General features: G+C 37.3%; 1 protein-coding gene across 1 annotated transcript in view; it reads left to right on the top strand.

Moving 5' to 3' along the window:
• Window positions 1–220: 220 nt before the first annotated feature.
• The window catches only part of LOC149834619 (putative GPI-anchored protein At1g61900), a 47,205-nt gene continuing 26,773 nt past the window's right edge, over window positions 221–20,652 (top strand). Inside the window, exons 1-5 of the mRNA XM_090010215.1 lie at window positions 221–327; window positions 3,234–3,467; window positions 3,559–4,164; window positions 19,673–19,918; window positions 20,091–20,102. Coding sequence (XP_089866341.1) covers window positions 270–327; window positions 3,234–3,467; window positions 3,559–4,164; window positions 19,673–19,918; window positions 20,091–20,102 — 1,156 coding nt within the window. The 5' untranslated portion in view covers window positions 221–269. The remainder of the gene's footprint in view (window positions 328–3,233; window positions 3,468–3,558; window positions 4,165–19,672; window positions 19,919–20,090; window positions 20,103–20,652) is intronic.

The raw sequence follows: 20,652 nt of genomic DNA on the forward strand, positions 1-20,652 counted from the left end.
GTTTTTCTCAATCCAGGATGATTCCCTCCTTTATTCAGTGCATTGGCGCGTGCGAGCAGCTGCTTGCGCGCTTGCTAGTTGGTGGTGGTGCACATGGCGCACGAGAGAGAGAGAGAGAGAGAGAAGCGCAAAATAAGGAGCCCAGCTATTGTTACTGCTCATGTCCCCACCACCACAATGGTTCTTGGATTCTCCCCCTCTCTCTGAGGGCTAACAAAGGGAGCTTGGCATGTCTGCAGCTGCAACCCTTACTGGGAACAAAGGAGAAAATGAGAGAAAGGCTCTCTCTCAAACTCAAGCTCCTGCAGGCACTGATCCTGTTCAACTGTGAGTCTTTTCTGCTTTTTTCTGTCCTTTTTCTTTTTCGGTAATGGGTACCTCAGAAAATAAATTTTGGTGGTTGGTTGTGGTGGTTTCAGTTCAAGTGGTTGCTGTTTAAGTGTAGTAAACTGGTGGTTCTGGGTTTTGAGTGGCTGTTGTCTTTGGTAGGGGTTGCTTATTTTCCTTATTCAGGAATGTTTGTGTTGATTTTTGTTGCATTGTGAAATTTGTGAGATAAGGTTGCTGTTGCAGTTTCTAATAGTGGAATTCTGTGAAATGGGACTGATTCTTTTCTTTAAGGTGCTTTAAGGTTTAGAATTTGTGTTTGTGTGGGTTAGTGAGGTTTGCAACTTAGTTTTGGCAGGTTTCCCTTTCATTCTCATTTCCTTTTGTCTGATTATCTTTTTTCTTTTCTTTAATGGAGTATAAATTTGGCAAATGGTAGATTCTTTAATTGTAGTTGATGGATTATGGGTAGAGAAAAACTTTTGGAGAAAAGTAATATATTGATCTGTTCAAACATGCTATACCATAGTGAAGGTAATGCAAAGTGAATGCTATTGTGCTACTTGTAGTATTGTATATAGTGCACGAACGTTGGTGGGACTGAGTACGAAAATAACGTGTTCTTGATACAGTTCAAGTGTGGAATAGGTGTTTGTGCCCTGAAATATTGAGATAAAAATGCGCATTCAGATCACGATCAGGTGATCATTGCATAAATTAAGTTGTAGTTACCAGGCTACTTCAAGTCTATTCTTTCCTTTTTTACAACGTGATGGTTACAGGTTTCGAAACTGCACAAAAAGGTGGGGAAACTAACGTTCTGGTACATATCCTGTATATGCAACCCTTACAGCGGCAGCCCATTCAACTATAATATTTATGGAAGCCATTAGACTCAACCAGAAGCTTGTATGTGTACGTTTGATCACATGGTGCAACATACATACATACATACATACATACATACACACACATATATATGTATGTATGTATATAAGTTCATTCTTCTGTAGCAGAAACAGAAAGTTCGTAGCTCAAGAATTGTTGGATTTCAACGTAGTGATTTGGCTTTGCATTATCCGTGTGGTTTTCTTTTGGGACTGCAAAACCTTGATTGAGGAACATAAGAATCTGAGAGCGGTTCAAACAAGTTGGTTGTGCTTTTTCCCCCTTTGTGGATGCGAGAAGAGTCATTGGATATTCTATGATGCTGTTGACAAATTTGAGCTTAGTACCGTACATCTCATGAGATGAAAATGGGCATGATGAATCACATTTTTAAAGAAACTTCAAGGAACTTGGAACTTTTTCTGAGTGGAAGTCCACGTGGTCTGCTACAGAAAGTTTGTAGCTCAAGAATTGTTGGATTTCAACGTAGTGATTTGGCTTTGCATTATCCGTGTGGTTTTCTTTTGGGACTGCAAAACCTTGATTGAGGAACATAAGAATCTGAGAGCGGTTCAAACAAGTTGGTTGTGCTTTCTCCCCCTTTGTGGATGCAAGAAGAGTCATTGGATATTCTATGCTGCTGTTGACAAATTTGAGCCTAGTGCTGTAGATATCATGAGGAAAAACTGAACATGATGAATCACATTTTTAAAGAAATTTCAAGGAACTTGGACCTTTTTCTGAGTGGAAGCCCACGTGGTCGGATGCAGGTTGTGTGCTTTCTAGAATGATGCCCTGTCATATTCCTGCGATCATTGAATGGAAGCACATATCCTGCAACTTATCATTTTTCTCATATTCAAAAAATGGTAATGAGTTCACTCGTTTGTGTGTTCAAGCATGCTTGGCTGCGTGATTGATGGCCTTAGGCCACATCATGCACTACACAAAGTTGAAAGACGGAGAATGAAAATGTAGCACAAGCAAGAGAAATCTAATTAACTTTGGGAGATTAAATCATCTCATAGGCTAGTTCTATGCGAGATGAGGCTGGTCTGGTAAATAAAACTCAGCAGGTTCCTATTACCAAGCTGTAAGGATTTTGAATGGAGAATCAGGCAGACAATGCAATAAATGCAAATAGGAAGATTTACATGGCTGTAGAAAATGGATAATGTGATTTGTTTATTGAGAGCATTAGTGGGATCAAGCAAAGATGAAAAATAAGCATTTATTGGTAAATGGCAGGTGCTTCAAGAGAGGAGGAGCTTCTCCGGGTGGTATGTGACTTCCAGTAGAAACTTTTTGCAAGCATAGCTCTAAGACACTGCTTGGAGGGCCAAAAACGTTTTTCCAGATTGGAAAGGCTATCCTTGAAGAGTAAGCCCAGCTGCCAAGTTCAACTTCATTGGCTATCATTGTTTCCCAAACATGTTGGACTCATGTTTTGGACCCAGGTTCGAAAACCTAGCCTGAGCATGCACTTCTTGAGGTTTAACAGGGGTGAAATGTTTTTTTTCTGTTCAATCTGTCATTTCCATAGTGAACCTTTTGTGTACTTTGGTATTTTGTGCTGGAGGTTATTGGTGGTGTTCTTTCATCTCTTCTTAGGGTTTCTCCTTTAATTAAATAATTTATGAAGAAACATAATTAAAATCAATAGGAAGAGTTAGCCAATGAGATATACCTAAGCACATATTTTCAATTGTAGAAGGCTTCATAATGTTCCTAGCTATAAGAATTTCTCCAAAAGAAAATGTTCAATCTCCTTTTTCATGCACCTATCTCACAAAATGTAAGTTGTGGAGTATCATTCAAATTGTTTCTTGTTTTAGAGCCAGCTATCCTTTTTCTGCCTGTGGGCTGGGATAACTTGTAGGCTAAAATTGCTGAAATTTCTGCTTTAAGCTTACTTTATGATTTCTGCAACAATAGTTATTAGACTAGTTTTTTGCATCAATTTTGTTGAAGAAACCTGTTTGTCAAGACAAAGCTTATCTGATTATTCCAATTTCCAGGTTTATATGATTGCCAGAGCAAAACATCATACATTGTTTACGATATTCATAACCACAGCCTTCCTTTAAGACACAAATCTGCTTCATATCAGTTAAGGGCTGTTAATAAGTTGGAAAAGCATGGTTCTGTTGCTCCAGTTTCTACACCAAACAGTGTTCCTGATACTTTTATGCCCCTTCTGGCACCCTCTCCGTTGGCACCATTTGGAAACAGCAGCCTGCCAATATTGTCAGGTGAAGCATGTGCATGGTGCTTCTTGTTTGGTGAAAATACTTTGAAAGCTGGAGTTTCTTGCAGTGCCACTTTCTTTTCTTCTTTTTTCAGGAATATGCACCTTGAATTTTTCTGCTGCAGAAAGTATGGTAGGGATGACTGCAGTTGATTGTTGGGGATTGTTTGCCCCTTTTCTTGCCAATGTTATATGTTGTCCTCAGTTGCAAGCCACTCTTACAGTTCTTATTGGGCAATCTAGTAAAGCATCTGGTTTGCTTGCTTTGGACATGAATCAAGCGAATTACTGCCTGTCAGATGTTCAGAAGATCCTGACAAGCCAGGGTGCAAATGAAAATCTTCAACAAATATGTTCCATACAACTTTCCAATCTTACCGGAGGTTCTTGTCCTGTTAAAGATGTAAATGGGTTTGAGAGCACTGTTGATTTATCTAAACTTTTGACTGCATGTGTGGAAGTTGATGCAGTAAAGGAGTGTTGCAGCCAGGTCTGTCAGAGTGCTGTATCTGAGGCTGCAAGGAAAATTGCCTTGATGGGTTCTTCTCTTTCAAGTCCCATGAATGGCCCAAATTTTCCTGAGCATTCAACTGCAATTGATGATTGCAAGGGGGTTGTGTACAGATGGTTAACTAGTCGCATGGATCCAGATGGTGCAAAGAAAGTTCTCAGGCGTATCTCCAATTGCAATGTCAATGAAGGTAATTTGGAGAACCTCCCACTTATATGGCTCATGGTTACCTCAAATGAGGTTTATCTGTCTTTTTTCATTATTTTCTATTTTCTTAGTGACTATTAGCTCGCTTCTCCTTTGATGTGTGCTCCACTTCTCCTTTCTTATCCCTCAAAGTTTTTGTGTTCGCCTTTTTTTATTTTTAGATAATATCTATGTGGGCATAAAGTAGATCTGTGATTTTTTTTGGGTGTAAATATAGGGTCCATGGGGAAAATATGTGGCAGTTGATCTTGTTCCATTTCTTTTTGTTATGGGTTTACAGGTCTGCATGTCCCTAAGAGAATGAAAACATGAGAGAAGTCCATGAAAGACTGCAAATGAAGAAAAAGTGCATAAGCCAAACAAGAAATCCATAAAATCCACATCCATTCCCGATAACCTATTTCAGCTTAACTCAATGAGTACCAGCAAAATACTAGAAAGGGCTCAACTACCCAAAACAACATCCTCAAAATGACCCCTCTTGTGTCAAGCCGACCATACCATTAGTGGTGCTCAAGTCAGTCAGATCTAACAAATTTCAAGGTCAAGTTTCTTTTGTACACAAATACAAAGGATTTACATGTTGTTTGGGTTGAACAGTCTCCCCTATAAATCTTGGTTTTGATATCATGTGATGACTTGAGCAGCTTGGGAGTCCCATTGACTTGCTTGAAGAAAAGACAGCTTCAACTCAAGAACATATACAAGCATCTAAAGAACACAAGGTAAAACACCTGAACTGCCATATCAAATATAAAGAAGAAAAAAAAAGGAAGACTAAAGAACCCTTTTGATAAACATTAAAACACCACATTCACAATATGCTCCATGCTTTCCTTATTGAAACTTTTGTTGAAAATTTGCAAAATAATCCATTTTTTACTGTTTTATCCATAATCTTCCACATTGGTTTTGGCCAAGTAGACTAACGAGAGTTTGGCATGTTATGGAGGAAGACCACATATCACAATCTTGTTTGAAGTTAAGAGTCATTCATTATCTAGATTCATGGTTTGATCTCCATCATTTATTACTGATGGAACTGTTGGTACAAACGGTGGCCAAAAACAGGATTTCGAAAAAATGAGATCCCAAGCCTAGAGGCACGTTCTTAAGATCGTTATCTTTAGAACTTCAGTCATCCCACTTCAGAATTTTTGAAGATGCGAAAAGGGTTCCCATGATACAACTAGGCTTGGACTTCGAGAGCGTCACAACTTCACAAGATCAGATGACCTCTCCCACACGTGAACTTAACAAGCCAAAACAAAAGCAAAAGAATAGAAAGAATGAAAACTTGAGAATCAGAAAATTTGATGAACCAAAAGACGAAAATGAAGAGATTTATAGACTTTTGGAATACCATCACGTTTTTTGTGATAAATGAAATTAAAGGCCATAAATCCAACAATTTGAAAATTAGACAAAAATGACCCGGAACGGTCACCCACCTTTGACCAATGGTCAAGGACCTCTAAAATTGCACAATAGTCACAACGCCCCATAAACAGTTAAACACCATATAAATGCCTTTTTAAAGTCTTTTAAACAACCAAACCAATCAAGAACACGGAAAGTCAAAGACAACTTGGTCAAATGTTAAGGTGTGGTCAAAGCGGACTTGGGCGCCTCGCACCGCTGCGAGCATGCAAAGTGAGCCATCAAAATGCTACATTGTGCCTCAAGCGCCCTTGCGCATACACGCACACGCGAACGCGCATTCATTTTTGTGCGAAGTGCAACAACGTCTGCAAGCCACCTTATGACCTAAGGGTTTTCAAAGTATAGGACAACGAACAAGGACTATTTAAACCACCAGAAATATCTCACCCTCTTAGATATGAGACAACTTTTTCAAAGCATTTTTAGTGGGAAGCAATAAAACACCAAAACTTTATAAAATAAGTAATATTTTGAAACTTTTTTCGACAACCCCCCACTAGTTTCAAAATATGTTAGGCTTGCATAAAAAACTTATGTATTAGTGAGAATGTCTGCCGGACTTGAACCCCCACTTAGTGAAAGAAAACCTAAATTAACCAAGGTGCTAAGTGGACTTACCTTGAACTTATCTCCTTATATTGTTAACCAAATTTTCAATCACATAGGTTTTCAATTCTCATAAGTGGCTTACACTTCTACGCTCGCATAGGTGAGTTTGTATAGGTGTTCTGTAACACACACTTTACAAATTCATTTAAGAACTATTAACTCAACCCTCACATTTGTTACAACTCATGAGCATACATCAGGAATGAGTTCACTTAAATGTGCTCAATACCTATCATTCATTAATTGGTTTCCCAATGAATCTAAGCATGTGAGATCTCTCCTTGAACAATAACTTAATTGGCTTAATCTTGGTTGTCATAGGCGCTAGGCGGAGCCTAGGCTGCGAGCTCCTAAAAAGCCTAGGCAAGGCCTAGGTGGTACCCAAAAAAACAAAAAAAAACAAAAACAAAAAAAAAAACAAAAAAAAAACAAAAAAAAAACATAGAAATATGTAAACAAACTACTAAAATTAATAACATGTATACAATATAAAATCAATCAATAATAAGCAATAAACAAAATAAAATATGTCGTTGAACACTATAAGACAATTATATTAAATAACCTGCTCAATACATTGTCCAACACAAAACATTTAACATTTAACAACACAATACATTTAACTAAACATAGAGTTCAGAAACACATGTACTTCATTTCAACGATTTCCTTCATTTATTGCATCGTTTAGTGGCTTGAGATGATGATTGCGGGTCATCTTCATCTTCTGAATCAATGACCACCTCTGGCAATTTTTGTCTTACAAATGTTGCATGTACTTGTGCCTTTCTCTCATCATCTTCTCTAAGACTAGTAAGAAGCTCAACATGAATATAAGAAGGAATGCTATGTGTACATAATTTCACAGTGGAGATATGCCCCACAATATGACATTTAAACCTATACAATCCTCCATGCATTATAAAATCACAAAAGTTATATTTCACTATTCCTTTGAGAGACATCTCCAAGACAACTGGTGTACAATATTTCAATGCAGGATCCTTTCAGAGGCATTTTCCAAGACCTCCACCCTACCTCTTAGAACATGAATTAATAAATCTAATCACTACAAAGATGTAAAATAATGTAACTGATAACCATGTTAAAGAATGAAACAAAGAACAATTAAATAAACAAACCATGCAACTAATAACCTATACAAAATTAAAACATAATCAATTAATCACCAAATAAAAATATAGGCATACAGATATTCAACAAATCTACACACACATAACATAACTGACTTTAAGTATATTCAAGTCTAAAATAGTAAAATAACCCCAATAAGTTTATAATAAGTTTACAATAACAACTTGAATTTAATCCTTAGTCAATGAACTTGAAAGTCCATCATCATCATTTGAATCATCTTCAACGATATATTGCTCTTCTTCAATTTCATCTACAGAGCTAACTTCTTCCTTTTCTTCTTCTACGCTCACTACCTTTTTTTCTTTGTCAGACATATCTTAGGTCTTTAGCAGTACGCGTTCTTGCCCCCACCCTATGCCTTGATGCTCTGGATGCCTTATCAACAAGATCCCATGTAAGTGACATGTCATCTTCGAGGACTGCTTCATCTTCACTTGGTTATAAATCGTTATCATCGACTTCTCTTAAGACGATGGTGTCGAGATCTCCTTTGTTCATTCGCTTCTCATACCTTTGCTTTAATCTTCGATTTTATTGCACAAAAACCAAATCATTTAACTTATTGTGCAAAAGTCAGTTTCTTTTATTTGTATGAATCTGCAAAAAAATATATATAAAGTTAAAATATATACAAACTGATAAATATTATTTAGTAATTACTAATTAGTAGTAAATAATATTTTACCACTTCAAAAGTACTCCAGTTACGTTTGCAATTGGATGCACTGCATATGAGCCCTAAGACTCGAACAACAAAGGTCTAGAGCTGGGGACAACCAATGGTAAAAGAAGTCCACCAATCCACTAAAAAAATCAAATTAGATGTAAATAAAATATATAAGTTATAAAAATAATGTAAGGAGAGTTATATGAAATTTAATCATCTTACCTAGCGTTTGCACTTTTCTCTTCTTCTTTGCTAAGTCCATCCCCAAAGGCCACTCGCTTCGAACAAGACGATTGATGCAATCATATAAGTCATTCTTTATCTCCTCATTGGACTCGATATTTTCATACTCATAATATATAGTTAGATTTTATATATAAGTCTGTTGCATGCAAAGGTTTGTGCAATTGATTGCTCCATCTTTTATCGATTATTTTTCAAAGAAGGCCATATTTTTCTCCATTATCGCACAAATTTACCTATTAAGTAAAATAATTGAAAATAATCATTATAAAAGCTAAGTTAAAATTTAAAAACAAAATTTACAATTAGTAGAATACAATAAAATTAACTTATACCTTGATCTGTTCCTTTGCACAGTCCATTTTCTCATAGATGTAACCCATAACAGACTTTTCATTTCCATCAACCAATCAAAGCACGTCAATCAAAGGGGCCATTGTTTTTAAAGCATGACTCACTCTCTTTCAAAATTTTGAACTCAAAATCATGCTCTCACATCTTTTACCAACTGACATTTTTGAGAAACTACTTTTTGCCCAATTATCTCTAATAAACATGGACCTTAGGCCTTTTTTGCAATTATATATATGATTTCTAGAGTAAAAAATCTAGTAGCAAATCTCGTCAGTGCAGACTTATGGAAGTCCCTTTGTGTGTGTGCTCTCATCATACTCAACACTTGAGTATGCTTGTACATGAATACTACCAATTGCCTTGCTTTTCTAAAAATTTTCTTCAACTCTTTCAATTCTCGTATATCTTCTAACATCATATCTATACAATGTGCAACACAAGCAGTCCAAAATAAATGTCTTCTATTATCCATTCACAACTTACCCGCTTTGACGTAGTTGAAGGCATTATCAGTAATAACTTTAACCACATTCTCCTCCACAACTTCTTCAACAATATCATTCAACAATGCAAAAAGCAAATTTGCATATTTTACTTCATTTGATGCATCAACCAATTTCAAAAACATTGTTCCCAAAGGACAATTAACCAAAAAATTAATGATTGTACACCCTTTTGTATCAGTTCAGTCTATCAGACATTATGCTGCATCCATATTTGGACCAATTCACTTTGTATTGGTCTAAGAACTCCTTTATTTTCTTTATTTCTTTATTCAAAAGTGGTTCTCGCAACTCGTGATATGATGAAGGCTTCATCTCTGGTCCAAATTGGCCTATAACTTTAACTATACTGTAAAATAAAGGTAACTTTGCCGTATTAAAAGGTATTCCACTATCATAAAACCACCTACTAATGTACTCTCGCATACTGTTTTCTTTTCTTCCTTTTTGAAGTGATTCTCTAACGTGGTTTGTTTGTTTGCTTGCCTTCCTTTCTATGCTAGATCACTTTGGAAGTACAAATTCGTAGGCTCTTTTGCTTGTCATGGTCTCAAGCCGAATGTATTACTAGGCTGCCCCTCCATCTGCGAATCGGAAGCTGAGAACAAACTTTCACTTATTTCATATACATTAACTGACTCTCTCTTATTTTTTTCATCTTTCTTCTTCTTCGATTCCTCCATGTACTTAGAAAGTACTTGTTTGATTTTTGCAGTTGTTTTATCACAGGCCTTCATGTTTTTTCTAATCCCAATTATATGCTTTATTCTGTATATGCCTCCTTTATAAGTTATTTCACATTTAAGTCTCGTCACAGAATTTAGGTCTTGTTTACCTGTAATATATCGCTTGAAGTTTTGCATATCTTCCAAATTTGGAAATGTCGAGCTTGGAGTGGAGCCGCTAGCACTTGCAGAAGAAGCCCTTTCCATCGTTGTTTTAAAAAATGTTAAGAATCTAAAAAAAAGGAACATGTAAATTCGCTAAATTAATAAGAGTAAGCATAAACAACAATTAACATAAACACAAAATATGAATTCAACCTTTCACAAAAACACACATTAACACATATTACATATATATAAATATAGTGTTCATGCGTGTGTTATTTTCTGCAGTCAATATGTTATGTTGATGGCACAAATGTTGTCAACTAAGGTGCATGCACATGTACACACACATAACAATTACAAACGAGTGTAACATATCTGAAAGAAAAACTTATATCCAAATCCATTTGAGTTTTATGGGTCAATCACCAAAAACGACTTGCGATATTATTGCCAAGTTCAAACATGATGTATGATTAGATAGCTTAAACAAAAACCATGGGTCATATGGGATTTGACTGTAGTACAAATCCATTAGATCTGTGGATCTATTATCTTTCACACCCATTTCAAGCCCATCAACTAAGGGTGGACACTTGACCAATATCATGGACCATCCACAAAGCATATTCAACAAGATATGCTACGATCTCATTGTGTTTATTAAAATAATTAAATCAAGACAATCAAAATAATGCCAAATTCTAAGCACAACATTCATGCTGATTTATATTATGGGTCTATTACTTATTTGGATTTATGCGATAGGTTCAGCATCACAATCATTAGAATATTCAATCATGTCATTAAGAAGATGTTCATCAACTACAGTACGACTACCATCAAGAAGAGAATCAAATGCATTTTTATGTTCTATGAAAGATGCATTTAGCAATATCCAAAAATCTATATGTTTTACTATATTCACTATATCAAACAGGTTCACATTTGAATACTGTTGTAGTCGGCGGCTAGGGTTTTCAAGCAAAACAAAAGAGAGAGAGAGAGAGAGAGAGAGAGAGAGAGAGAGAGAGAGAGAGAGAGAGAATAAAAATCGTCTATCACTCATTAGGACTAATCTCACTTAAATAGAGAGATTAGCCAACAACAAAGTATGTACAATAATACCCTTAAGAACAATAAGTAAATACCATAGACCCGACCTATTAAATAGTTACCAAACTACCCTTAATTGCATAGAAGTGTCGACTGCTTCTCAACACTCCCCCTCAAGCTGGAGCATATATATCAATAATGTTCAGCTTGTCACAACATTTGAAAAATTTGAACTAGCTAGGGGTTTAGTGAAGACATTTGCAATTTGGTTCTCTGAAGGCATGTGCTTGGTACAAATGTACCCAGTTTGTACCAGGTCACGTACATAGTGACAATCCACCTCAATATGCTTTGTCCTTTCATGAAACACTGAGTTATTAGCAATATAAGTAGCAGCTCTATTATCACTTATCATCTCCATAGGTAATGAGACTTTCACTTGGAGATCAGTCAACACAGATTTAACCCACACCATCTCAGCAACTGTCTGAGCCATAGCCTGATACTCTAACTCAGCGCTCGACCTGGCAACAACAGTTTGTTTCTTACTTCTCCAAGTAACCAGATTTCCTCCAACAAACACACAGAATCCAGTTGTCGACTTTCTATCAACAACCTACCCTGCATAATCTGCATCTGAGTAACATCTAGAGAAGGATTTTGTCTAAACCATAGTCCTTTACTAGGAGATAACTTTAGATATTTGAGAATCATCATTGCAGCCTCCCAGTGAGCCTTTATAGGTTTGTCCATAAATTGACTTATCTTGCTCACGGCTAAAGATATGTCGGGTCTGGTTAGAGTCACATATAATAGCTTGCCAACTAAGGAGCGATAACGGCTATTGTCCACATACTCTGATTTTTCATCAAACAGATGAGCCTTAGGATCCATAGGAATCCTTGCAGGTTTGGTACCTAACATCCCTGTCTCCTTCAGCAGATCCAAGACATATTTCCGTTGTGACAAAACCAATCCTTCTTTACTCCTTGCGACCTCTATGCCTAAGAAATATCTAAGTGGTCCCAGATCCTTAGTCACAAAGTGTTTTTGAAGATGGGGCTTTGCTTCCTGTGACTATAATGTCATCAACATATACAATCATGACCACAATCCCTGTGTAAGTCTTTTTAATAAAAAGAGAGTGGTCGGAGGCAGATCGGACAAACCCAAATGCTGACATGACCTTCTCCAGCTTGGAGAACTATGCACGGGGACTCTGTTTTAGACCATAGATTGCCTTGTTCAACTTGCATACCTTCTGACACTCCCCCTGAACTTCAAACCCCAGAGGTTGTTGCATGTAAATTGTTTCCTCCAAGTCTCCATATAGAAAAGCATTTTTCACATCAAACTGACATAGAGACCAACCATGGTGCACTGCGACTGACAAAACAAGACTAATAGTAGCAAGATGAGCAACAGGAGAGAATGTTTCAAAGAAGTCCACCCCATAAGTTTGAGTATAGCCTTTCGCAAATAGGCGAGCTTTAAACCTTTCAATCGATCCATCTGAGTTATACTTAATAGTATAGACCCATTTAGAATCAACAATATCAGCCTCAGGTGGAGGATCAACTAAGTCCCAGGTTCTCCGAGAAAGCAGTGCATCCATTTCATCCTGCATGGCCTTCGCCCATTCGGGGTCCAGAAGAGCTTGATGATGATTGAGAGAAACTGATGCAACAGATAATGCTAATACAAAATTCTTTATAACTTCACCAAGTCATGCCTCAGAAACAAACTGAGAAATAGGATGAAGTGTATATTGCCTTTTTCCTTTCCGAAGAGCAATAGGTAAATCACCATCAACAAGAGGATGGTCAGTAGGGTCAGGAACACTCACCTCTGAAGAAGCTGATGGCACGTGCATAGAGTTGGGTGGAGCTCGATGTGTGTACACCACAGGAGGATGTTTGTAACGAGACGGAGTCAGACTGGGAACAAGAGGCTCAAGACGAACAAACTCTAATGGAAAAGGAGGAACAGGAAGAGGGAATGAATCACCTTGACTAGTATGTATTCTCGAAGAAGTATTAGAAAAATATGGGATAGACTCAAAAAATGAAACATCCGCACTGACATACTCTCTCTGGGATATGGGATCATAACAATGATATCCTTTTTGATGCTTAGGACACCCAACAAAAGCACATTTTATAGATTGGGGAGACAATTTATCTCGGTTGGGACCAAGCTTATGAACAAAGCACACACAACCAAACACCTTTGGTGAGACAGGGAAAAGAAGAGCTTCAGGTCTGAGAATTTGAATGGGAATACGATCCCCCACCGAGGTTGAAGGCATACGGTTTATTAGATATCCCGCAGTTAGAACCGCATCTCCCCAGTAAGATGCAGGCATATTAGACTAAATCATAAGGCAACGGGCAATATTTAGAATGTGTCTATGCTTACGCTCCGCTACTCCATTCTGTTGCGAGGTATGAGGACAAGAAGTCTGAGGTTGGATCCCAAGGTTTTTGTAAAATTGTAATAAGTCAGAGGATTTGAATTCAAGAGCATTGTCAGTGCAAACAACTTTGACGCAAGAATTAAACTGAGTTTTATTTCAATAATCAAGGATTTAAGAATAATGGGGCCTTCAACCCTATCTTTTAACAAGAATACCCAAGATAATCTGGAAAAATCATATACAATGACTAAATAATAACGACACTTAGAACGACTAAGAATTCTACTTGGACCCCAAACATCAACATGAAGAAGATCAAACAAATTTTGACTTAGAGGACTCTGACTGGACGGAAATGAACTCCTATGATGCTTCCCAAGCTGACATGCTTCACACATTAGAGTAGTGGACGACGAGATGTGAGGAATAACTCTACGCAATTTAAGCAACGGAAGATGGCCAAGACGATGATGCCAAAGCAGCGGACTAGAAGAGGACTCAAATGCAGAATGAACAGATCCAACCGGTCGATGTAACCGGTCGATGTAGATAGTAGACTCCACCTTCCTCATAGCCTCCACCAATCGTCTTCCCCGTCAGCAAGTCCTGAAATGTGCAACAGGCAGGATCAAATATTACTCGACAATTCAATTCTTTTGCAACACGACTAATAGATAACAAATTTTAAGGGAATGGAGGGGCATGAAGAACATTTGATAACTGAAGAGTAGGGGAGATGGAGATATTTTCCTGGCCAACAATGGGAGAAGAACTTCCATCGACAAAAGCCACATTTTTATGGTTAGCAACACTATTCAAATTGGAAAAATTATAGGCATTTTCACACAAATGTCGAGATGCCGTGAATCAATAATCCACCTACTACCTTGGCAAGATAAATTATCACCTGCAGAACATGCAACATCAGCCACAGGAGAACTAGAGAGACGATGTGGCAACAAATCATCATACTCAGTACGAGTGAGTGTAACCGAATCACTAGGAGGAACGGCGGGAGACTCGGGTTTGGCAACTTGAGCTGTAGGAACAACTTTAGCTGAATGTGCAGGAGGTCGCCCATTCTTGTCAAAGCATCTATCTTCTAAATGCCCAAATCTCCCGCAGTAGGTACACTGAAGTTTGCCACGTCCTCCTGTGCCTCGACCACGTCCCCGACCTCGTGTATTAGGAATAAAACCTCAGCCTCGGCCATAGGAGACAGACAGAGCAGAGGTTTGTGAGTCCGACTGGGATGAAGGAAGAGACATCACAAGCCTGCTCATCCGGTTATATGCCTCGGAAAGAGTGGGAACATCAGATTCCGTCAATATCTGAACTTTGGCAACTGAGAATTCAGTTGACAGGCCAATAAGGAACCGCGCGACCATGGTGTGCTCCTGGTGTAACCTTTGTTTATCACAACATAATGGTCTATGTGCATTTAGTCTCTCAAACGCTGCTTTCACAGAGGCATAGTACTGGGCTAGAGTTTGCTCTCCTTGCTGCAATTGATAGATCTCTTGTTCCACTTGAAGAATACGACTTACATTAGTTTCTTGTGAGTAAGTATCTCACAAATTATCCCACATTTGTTTTGCAGTTGTGTAATAAATTAGCCCATCAACGACAAAAGGTTACACATTGTTCATAATCCACGACATGACTATATCATTGTCCTCTTCCCATGTCGCATATTTTCCAATTTTGTCTTTAGGCTCACTTTCTAACAAAATATGTTTTCTGCGATGCTCTCAGACAGACATCATGAACGTACGAGACCATCTAGCATAGTTGGTCTCATCGAGTTTTACGGATGATCCATAGGAGAATGGATTAGCAAAAGCCTTATAATCAGTCGCTAAGTCCTTTAATTCTGTTTTCTGCGTTTCAGCCATGAGATTGGGCTGTAGATGTGTTCCACTTCACAGACACTCATACACACACACAGTTTGCTGCAACAACTATATATCTGACCAATCACCGATATGCAACTTTAACACTAATAGATCTGATCAGATTTAAGAGACGCTGATCCGATCTGGTTTTTCACACCGATCTGCAACATTCAACACTAATAGGTCTGATCAGATTTAAGAGACGCTGATCAGATCTGATTTTCCACACGATCGACAACTTCTATTGTCTTATTAAAAACACCACCCACAAACACTTCCATCGACCTAACATATCTGATTTAGATCACAAAGGGGAAGGCTGCGACACACAACATGAAACCCACAACCACGACAAGTAGATTATAATCACCCAAAACTGAACGCAGACTTGAATCATAAAAAACTGTCTCATTCAACCTCAGATCGACACCCAGATCTGAACGCATAATTAAAAAAGACTGTATCATACCACACCAGATCGACTCCAAGCAGCGACTGCAACCTTTGTTTAATATTTGTTTTGTTTTTTTTTGTTTACATACCCGATGACCACGACGCAGAAATCACATGCTTGCATCCATCGACTGGCCTCCACACTGATGTCGACAACAAATCTATCCTCTACGACACACCAAGAACAAAGCCTGCTCCCACGCATAAACCTAGTTGCTACAGATGAGTTGAGCAACTAGGTTGCTGCCTTCAAAGGAGGAGGAACTTGATCAGATCACACGCTCAGATATGCAACCTGCTTTGATACCATGTTGTAGTCGGCGGCTAGGGTTTTCAAGCAAAATAGAGAGAGAGAGAGAGAGAGAGAGAGAGAGAGAGAGAGAGAGAGAGAGAGAGAGAGAGAGAGAGAAATAAAAATCGGCTATCACTTAGGACTAATCTCACCTAAATAGAGAGATTAGCCAGCAACAAAGTATGTACAATAATACCCTTAAGAACAATAAGTAAATACCATAGACCCGACCTATTAAATAGTTACCAAACTACCCTTAATTACATAGAAGCGTCGACTGCTTCTCAACAAATACTTTAGGCCCAACCTTCTATTTTTTATGTTATAGAATTTTAACATATGCTAAATAATCTCAAACATGAAAATAACTAAGATTAGGTTTCTTACCAAAACACAATTCATAAGGTGATTTATCAAATTTAGAGTAAGGAATACGATTTAGAAAATATCCAGCAGTAAGTAGAGCCTCTCTCCATAAGTTGAGATGTAGACCCGTATTAAGAAGCATAACATTCATCATTTCTATAAATGTTATGTTTTTTTTTTGCTACACCATTCTGTTTAGGAGTTTTAGGGACAGAGGTTTGATGAATACTACCATTATCTTCACGGAATTTATCAAATTCTCCACCTAAGTATTCACCTCCTCTATCTGTTCTTAAATGTATAATCTTGGTTTTAAATCTATTTTGTACTTCAATAAGATAAAGAAGAAATTTAGAAAATGCTTCAGATTTATGTTTCATCAAATAAACGTAACCGAATTTAGAATAGTCATCTATAAAGGTAATGAAATACCTATTGCCACAACGACTTAAAACATTATCCATTGTACACATATGAATGCACTAATTCAAGTAATTTATAATTCTTTTTTACATTAAGAAATAATAGTCTAGTTATTTAAGTTTGAATGCATGTCTCACATTTATGATTATATTTTATTTTGACATAGCAAGGAAGCATATCAAAATTATTCATATTATGAATGCTACGAGAATTAATGTCTTAATCGTGAATGCCAAAGAAAATATGAGTCAACCATGTAAACAGAAGTAACAAATTCATTTATACTCATCTTAACATTACCACCAATGAAAAATCCTTTGCCTACAAAGATAATCCCTTTGGTCACAGTTATAATCGCAGACTCGATAACAAATTTGAAATTATTTCGTATTAATAGATTTGCAGAGATTAAGTTCTCATGAACTTTTAGAGCATAGTGGACATTTTTAAATGTTAGGACTTTCTCGGAGGTGAACTTAATTTTCACTCTCTTTTCCCAGCACTTTAGTTGAGGAAGAGTTTTTCATAAAGAGATTACATCTCTCCCCCACTACTTCATACGACTTGAACAAGTTCTTGTCATTTTCCATATGAACAGTGCTTTCAGTATCCAGGTACCAGTTCCTATTCGCAACCACCATAAAGGTTTCAGAGATTGCAACAAGCTTCTCCTCTGACTTATTTGGTTTTGGACCAGTCCTCTTATGTTCTCTGCATTCTCTAGCAAAATGGTATCGTTTGTTTTTTTTCTCTTTCACAAAATTCTTTTTGTTTCTCTGGGTTTTCGTGATTTTGCCACCTTTGTTACTAATAATATTCACTTTGGGATAACCCGCTTTAAGATTTAAATTCTTTTTGTCACGAAGATGAGTCTCCTCTTCAATTCGGATGTCCTTAAGAAGACCATCTAGAGTAATTTTTTCATTTTTATGTTTTAAGTGATTTCTAAATTCTTTCCAGGAATCAGGTAGTTCTCCAACGATGACTACAACTTGAAAGTCATCAAGATACATATCTTCTCCCTTGATCTTATAAGCCAATATTTGCATCTCATGAATTTGATCAAATACATGCTTATCATTAACAATAGAAAAATTAACATACTGGTTTTATTTCCAGTGTCTTTTGCATTGTACTTGATTTACAGAGCATTCCATAACTCTTTAGCCAACTCCAAAAGAGAATACAGGTCAAACAAAGAATCAACTAAAGTATTCAAGATATACCCTTTGTATCGGTAGTTGTCTATGTGACACTTCTTTTTCTCTCTTTCTTTTGTTCTTTTGTCTCAACTTTTTCAATAACAACAGTGGGGCAGGACTTTTTGAGGGCATAGTCGATGTGCAACTCAGATAACAGGAAGGAGACCTTCGATTGCCACCGCTTGAAGTTTGACCCATCAAATTGATCAAGCTTCTCAAGGTCATTGCTCAGCAGATTGATGGAGTTGAATGTCGAATTAGAGGCCATATTGAAGTTCTAAAATTGTTGGTACAAATAGTAGCCAAAAATAGGATTTCGAAAAAACGAGATCCTAATCATAGATGCACGTTCTTAAGATCGCTATCTTTAGAACTTCAATCACCCATTTCGGGATTTTCGAAGATGTGAAAAGAATTTGTTTGCAACTGAGTTCCAAGGATACAACTAGGCTTGGACCTCAAGAGCATCACTGCTTCGCAAGATCAGGTGACCTCTCCCACGTGAACTTAGCAAGCCAAAACGAGAGCAAAAGAATAGACAAAGAGAAAACTTGAGAATCAGAAAATCTGATGAACCAAAAAATGAAGAGATTTATAGACTTTTGGAAGGCCAACACATTTTTTGTGATAAATGAAATTAAAGGCCATAAATCCAACATTTGAAAATTTAACAAAAATGACCCTGAATGGTCACCGTCCTTTGACAAACGGTCAAGGATATCTCAAACCGTCCAACAGTCACAACGCCCCATAAACACCATATAAATGCCTTTTTAAAGTCTTTCAAATGGCCAAACCAATCGAGAAAACAGAAGGTCAAAGATGGCTTGGTTAAATACTACAGCGTGGTCAAAGCGGACCTCGACGCCTCGCGCCGCTACAAGCGTGCAAAGTGCAAAATGTATCATCAAAACACCACATTGTGCCTCAAGCGCCGTTGCGCACACACGCGTGCATCCATTCTTGTGTGAACGGTGCGTATGTTCTTGCGCGAATCACAACAATGTCCACAAGCCACCTTATGATCCAAGGGTTTCCAAACTATAGGATAAAGAGCAAAGACTCTATTTAAACCACCATAAATATTTCACCTTCTTAGATATGGGACTAAACTTTTTCAAAGTACTTTTGGCGGAAAGCAATAAAGCACCAACACTTTATAAAATAAGGAATATTTTGAAACTTTTTCCAACAGGAACATAGCGTGATCTATGCATGAGAATTTTTACTTTTCTGAGAGGGGATAGATTCTACACTCCGCATCTTTCTCTCCAATGTGCGACAATTCTTTGAGTGAGTGCTGCCTATTTTAGAATTCTTGTCATATTATGTCCATGTAGAGTGCTCCATCTAAGTGCATGTAAATCCTCTACCTTTCATACGTCTTGTATGATTAAAAGAATGGACCACAATGCCATTAATAAGCTGTTAAGCTGGCATCTTGTTATGGAAGTCCAGTGTTAAAAAAAACTACAAGCTTATGTTCTGATTAATGTCAATGCTTTTACTGCTAACTGATGTTAGCTATTGTCCTCATATCATCTAAAGGTTTTTTAATATTATCATCTTTTCTGATTGCAGTTTGTCCACTGGTTTTCCCAACAATGAAAAATGTTTCAAAAGACTGTGGAGGCATGATTGGAAAACAAACCGCTTGCTGTAAGGCATTGGCGAACTACGTATCTCATTTGCAGAGGCAAAGTTTCATTACAAACTTGCAAGCATTAAATTGTGCCACACTGCTTGGCACACAGTTGCAGAAAGCAAACATCACTAATGACATCTATGATTTGTGCCATATAACCCTTAAAGATTTCTCTCTTCAAGGTTAGATATCATAGGCCATCTACAAGGAAGTATTTCTCTGGCCATATTTTTGGTGGATTCTTGTTTCTTTATGGCTATAAACTTTAGGCTGTTTCAATGTACTGATTTGTCATTGTATTTTGGTGTCTGGTCGTGATGCTGGCTACAATTGGGTCTTCAATTGTCCGTGCAGTTGGATCACAAGGTAAGGCAAAAGATTCTACATGAGAAAGTTCACTATGGGAACTATTCATGAATTTTGAATTGGACATGGTAGTGGTCTTTAGTAGTATCACACACGTCACATAGGTGTGGATGCAGATGCAGATATGGGTGCGGAGGATGCGACATGGCAATTTCAAAAAACTTTGGGTGTGGGTCTGCTTATATATATATATATAGGGTTAATATTTGGTGCTACACCAAATTATATAGAACTATTGAACTGTAAATCATAGGTTCAAACTTTATCAACTCAATCTGACCATATGGATGTGTTCAGGAAGGATTTTTTGCTAAGGATCAAAACTTGGATAGTGTTATTTTGATCCAAAAATATGATTTTTTGAGTTATGAAATTTTAGTGCATTATGGACCGTTAATTTTTGAAGCCCTTAAAAAACCCGCTTATGTGTCACAATCATATGTTTCAAAACTCATTTCCCACTAAACAAACATTGTATATCACATCCATAAGATTTAATTTACAAAAAGACATCTAAAACCTATGATTTTTAGCTCAATAGTTCCATATA

The sequence above is a fragment of the Nuphar pumila genome, chromosome 6 (genome assembly GCF_984573655.1).
Source record: "Nuphar pumila chromosome 6, dmNupPumi1.hap1.1, whole genome shotgun sequence".
In the NCBI taxonomy this organism is placed as follows: domain Eukaryota; kingdom Viridiplantae; phylum Streptophyta; class Magnoliopsida; order Nymphaeales; family Nymphaeaceae; genus Nuphar; species Nuphar pumila.